The sequence below is a fragment of the Eurypyga helias genome, unplaced genomic scaffold, assembly GCF_000690775.1.
Source record: "Eurypyga helias isolate BGI_N326 unplaced genomic scaffold, ASM69077v1 scaffold32124, whole genome shotgun sequence".
NCBI classification, from domain to species: Eukaryota; Metazoa; Chordata; class Aves; order Eurypygiformes; family Eurypygidae; genus Eurypyga; species Eurypyga helias.
In genome coordinates, this window is record NW_010247422.1 from 929 (window position 1) to 5,707 (window position 4,779).

The 4,779-nt window shown below is 52.3% G+C and overlaps 1 protein-coding gene across 1 annotated transcript; it reads left to right on the forward strand.

The window, feature by feature from the left end:
- The first annotated feature begins 255 nt into the window (after nt 1–255).
- SCAMP5 (secretory carrier membrane protein 5) lies at nt 256–4,556 on the forward strand. Its single transcript, XM_010150728.1, has 6 exons — nt 256–329; nt 646–774; nt 2,820–2,976; nt 3,735–3,836; nt 4,069–4,186; nt 4,303–4,556. Exons 1-6 carry the CDS (start codon nt 323–325, stop codon nt 4,495–4,497), a joined length of 708 nt encoding a protein of 235 aa, XP_010149030.1. The 5' UTR covers nt 256–322; the 3' UTR covers nt 4,498–4,556.
- Nucleotides 4,557–4,779: the final 223 nt, after the last annotated feature.

Here is a 4,779-nt window from a genome sequence, read left to right on the forward strand (position 1 = left end):
GTTGGATCTTCTCTTAATCTTCTGCCTTAACTGGTGTGTAAGCCTCGGGCCACAGGAGCTGGGATTTATTCTGCTGACAGCTAGGTGCCGGCAGTAAGCCTGGACATGTGAATACCATGGAGGAAAGTATCTGCATAAATAAAGCAAACTGCCCTGTTAAAGTGCTGTCCTTGAGCTATTTTGGAGCATTGTGAAGGTGAAGGCTCTTCAGGGAGGTGCCTGACCACATCACCTTTTTCTTTCATTTTCTTCCAGCTTTGGTATATCTCCTAGGTTTTTTCCCTGATTTTCCTGTGAACAGAGAGGCTGAGCGTGTGCCGTCATGGCAGGTACGAGGGGGGTGGGGGTGTGTCTCTGTTGGGGCTATCTCTCGCCTCTGAAGCCTGTGTGGGGTTTTACTGGCTGTAATGTCACCTCGTTAGTCCCCGGTGGGGTTGTGGTTGTCTGTGCTTGTAGGATCCACGTGGCTAGAGAGGGCTAAATTTGTCTCAGTGCTTGTGGGTGGCTTGGTGGTGGTTACAAGGGGAAATCCTTAATTCCTGCATGAAACTCATCGATTCTTGGGGCTGAACAAGACTGAGAAGACTCTTGATTTACATTCAGCCCCTGTATAATGCCCAATGCTGGTGAAACTTTTTATTGCAGAAAAAGTGAACAACTTTCCTCCCCTGCCGAGGTTCATCCCTTTGAAGCCATGTTTCTACCAGGACTTCGATGCGGAGATCCCACCGCAGCACCGTACCATGGCCAAGCGGCTTTACTACCTCTGGATGCGTGAGTTGCTGGGCAGGGAAGGGCTCGGGTGGGTTTGTATTTGCATCTCCTAAGGCTGCTTCTCTGGAAGGCACCAGTTGGAAAAGCAGAGCAAGATCAGGGGAAATCCTTCTGCCTCTCCAGGCCTTGGTGTCTCCTATTAAAGCCTGTTGGGGTTGAGATGAGGGCTGCAGCATCCTGTGGACTTCAGCCCTTCCAGCCTCCAGGGTGGAGGTGTGGAGCTGGCTTGGTGACCTTGATGTCCTGCTGGAGCCCACTGTGAGGAGATGGCTCAGCACCTACACGTCGTCCTGCCGAAGGATTTACTCCCTTCTTCATCTCATTTGGCTGCTGGCCTCGTCCTGCTGGAGAGCTGCTGCTGGGTTTCTTTGGCAGCTGGGCTAGGGAAAGGCTTTCTCTGGCACCCCAAGCTCCTTGTGAGCCCTTGTGCAGCGGCCCAAGAATGAGGCGCTGTTTGGACTGGAGGGTCAGGGTGCCTGGTTCCCAAAACAGGAGAGCCCAGGGCTTCCCCAAAGCTGGGTCTTGCCTGTTCCTCTTGCATGCCTCTGTGTGCCGTGCTGTGCTAACAGAGCTGTCACCGTCTTCTCACTCTTAAACTAGCCTGGATCTCTCTTGCTTACCAACCCTGGGTGGGGAGAAGAGCCGGGGGTGACAGATTGTGCCCGACGTACGTGGAAACCTTACTGACGATGATGCTAATTGCTGCGTGCGGCTCAGGGCAAGCTGGCACCACCGCTTTATTTTTATTTAGAAGAACTTGGTTCTTTAATCAGATGTTTCCCCTGAACTTTGGAAGCATATCAGTGCATAGGGAGTGGCCTGTGTTTCAGAGGCAGGTTATGAAGAGCTGAGCTGGCATTGGTGACGTCAGGCATTTCTGCTTTTGGCAGGATGCCAAGCTGACACCCCAGGGCAGTGTCTTGCTTTGGCTTTTGGGGACTGTGTCCCCTTGGGGTGGTGACCCTAGGGTAATGTCCCCCGTCATGTCAGGAGAGTTAGCAGAGCTTTTCTATGAAAGGGGAGGGAAAAAAAAAAAGTTGTACTTCTCTGGAGAAGCTGTCTTGGGAGTGTTAAATCCCCTCCCCATGTCAGTCTGGCTGTTCTTGCTCTGCCTGATTTAACAGACCTCAGTTCCTGCTCCAGCTTCTCCCATAGCATAAGCACCAGCTCCCTGAGCCAGTCGCCCGTCTGTTGGTTTCTGTGTCTGGAGCTCCTCTCTGGATCATTTTCTTCCCAACTCCCCCGCAAACACCCAGTCAGATGCAAGCACAGGGAGACTGAAAGGTTCCCTCAGTGTCCTTGGGGCTTTAGGGAGCAACGAGTGCCCGGCCAACTGAGCTCCCTTTCTTGCCAGCTGCAGCTCTCATGCGGGCGGCGGTGGGAGGGTTTTAATTCTCGTCAGAATAATGAATCATTCTCAAAAATCGGAGGCGTCAGAATGCAAATGAGCCTTCTCTGCTTTGTCCTGTGTCTGCTAAGCTGGGCTTCATAGTAATAGCCCTTGTATCGCTTAACCCCGAGCAGGGGTGGGACGGGCGAACATGCAACCCCAGTGAACTGGCGAGGCAGGGGCCCCAAGTTCAGGACTTCAGCTGTTAGCTTGGGGATGTCGTGCACAACCTCCTTAGGCGAAGCTGTAGCTGGAGGCAAGCAAAAAAGTTCACTTTGATTCCTCCAGTATCTTTCTGCTGGGGAAAATGTGCCCTGGCTCACTGGCAGCAGGAGGATATGGCTTTTCCCTGTCCTCGGAGCCCCACGAATCCTGGACCTGCTTAAAACATTACAACTCTGAATGATATATTTATTTTTGTCTCCTTCTGCTCCTCAGCTGATATTGGATCCCCTTTGGCTGAGCCAGCCTGGGGATGCTCTGCAGACTCAGCCAGCTTAAGTTAAGGGAAATCTAGCTAGGGTAACATGCTGCTGGCCAAACCTGCTGGAGGTCAGCTCCACACGGGCATCCCTGGGGTCAGGGTCTCTCATATCTCGCCAACGTTCTTGCATACGTGCTACTGTGCTCCCTCTGTGTGTGTGTGTGTTTGCAGTGAACAGCATCACTTTGGCGGTGAATCTCGTTGGCTGCCTCGCATGGCTGATTGGAGGCGGTGGAGCTGTTAATTTTGGACTGGCAATTCTCTGGCTCATTCTCTTTACGCCCTGCTCCTATGTCTGCTGGTTTAGACCTATTTACAAAGCTTTCAAGTAAGTGGTCACACCTGAGCCTGGCTTCTCATGGTCTTTTGTTTGTTTTTCTTCCTAAACAGCTAGTGCTTAGCTTGGGCCACTGCCTGAATATTTGGGAGAATTTCTGCTCTTTCTGTCCAGCCCTTTAGCTATACTTTCTAACCTTCAAAGCAAGGGTGTTTGGGATTCCCCAAGGGCCAAAACCCCAACCCTGTGATTTAAAGACACCCTACATGTGGCTCTGTGCAGCGCGAGGGGGAGCGGTGTTGTTAAGGTGCCAACTTTCCCTTCCCTTCTGTCCATCCTTGAGGCTTCTTTTTATATTTTTCCATGAGCCCTCAAGGTGCTAATTGAATATTGATTATCCATGCTGCTGAGGTCAGTTCCCAGTGCAGTATCACCAGATCTAGAAAACCAGGGGTTTATTTCTTCCCCACGCAGAAAGGTTGAGTCTGGGGGTGGGCTGAGCTGAGAGCCATGCCCCAGCAGGGATGCCGTCTCGCCTGATGGGTTGAGCTGGCCGAGCTGTGGGAAGGGTCTGATGCCCCGTGGCTTTCCCAGGTGCCCCTTCACCACCTTCAGCCTCTCGCAGTTTCTCCCTCACGTGTGATTTTGCTCTGGTGCCTGCTGTATGCAGGCAGCTCTGCTTCTCACCACCCTCTTGCTAAAACACAGCTGCTTGTGCCCCAAAAGGGTCTGAGATGTGGGAGCATCTCCCTTCTTTGACAATGCAGCAGGGATTGAGACATAGGGAGTGACTGAGCCTTCTCTTGCAGGACAGACAGTTCCTTCAGCTTCATGGCCTTCTTCTTCACCTTCATGGCCCAGCTGGTGATCAGCATTATCCAGGCAGTGGGAATCCCTGGCTGGGGTGTCTGGTAAGGAAGTTGCTGCTCTTGTGCAGAATGCAAGGACGGTTACTGTTGCGCTGGTGCTGTGGTCTCTTGGTGTTTTAATATCCCCAGTGCTTCAGTAGCTTCTCTCCTCAGGGAAGGTGGTTTGAGGAGCTGGGAGAGTGTAGGGGAGGGATGCTGGCAGACTGTGGTGTGCAGAGCCAGCCGGGAAAACCCCGGGCTGCTGAATGGACTGGTTGTTTTGATCTCCTTGCAGTGGCTGGATTGCAGCGATTTCCTTCTTTGGGACCAACGTGGGGTCTGCTGTGGTGATGCTGATCCCTACTGTCCTGTTCACTGGGATGGCAGTCTTCTCCTTCATCGCTCTCACCATGGTATGGGAGGAGAGGGGGCGCTCTGTTGCTTCAGGGAGCCCTTGCTCCTGGAGGGTCAGTGCAAGCTGAATTTGCTCAACTTGTCTCTGGATTTTTCTCTTTCCAACCTCCTACAGGTGCATAAGTTTTACCGGGGGAGTGGTGGGAGCTTCAGCAAAGCCCAGGAGGAGTGGACTACGGGGGCGTGGAAGAACCCCCACGTCCAGCAGGCAGCTCAGAGTGCAGCAATGGGGGCAGCCCAGGGGGCCATGATGCAGCATGAGACGCAGTACTCTGCCACCCCGAACTACACCTATTCCAACGAGATGTGAGCAGCAGGACTCTGTCCTCAGGGGAAGGATCGGGGGGTGAAGGGAGGAGGAAGATGGAGCCGAGTTTCTGCAGCTATTTCAGAAAGTCGGAGTGTACCATAACAGTTCTTTTCCCATTCTTTGTAACAAGATCGTTTTGGATTTTTTTTTCCCCTCCCTGTTATTGTCTTATCTCTTACTTTCTCTCTTATTTTTCATTTTGAAGAGGCTGTGAGTTGACCTGCAGGGCTCTTGTTGTGTGTGGTAGTAAGTGTATGTTCACGTGTCTTCTTTTTCCCTGTG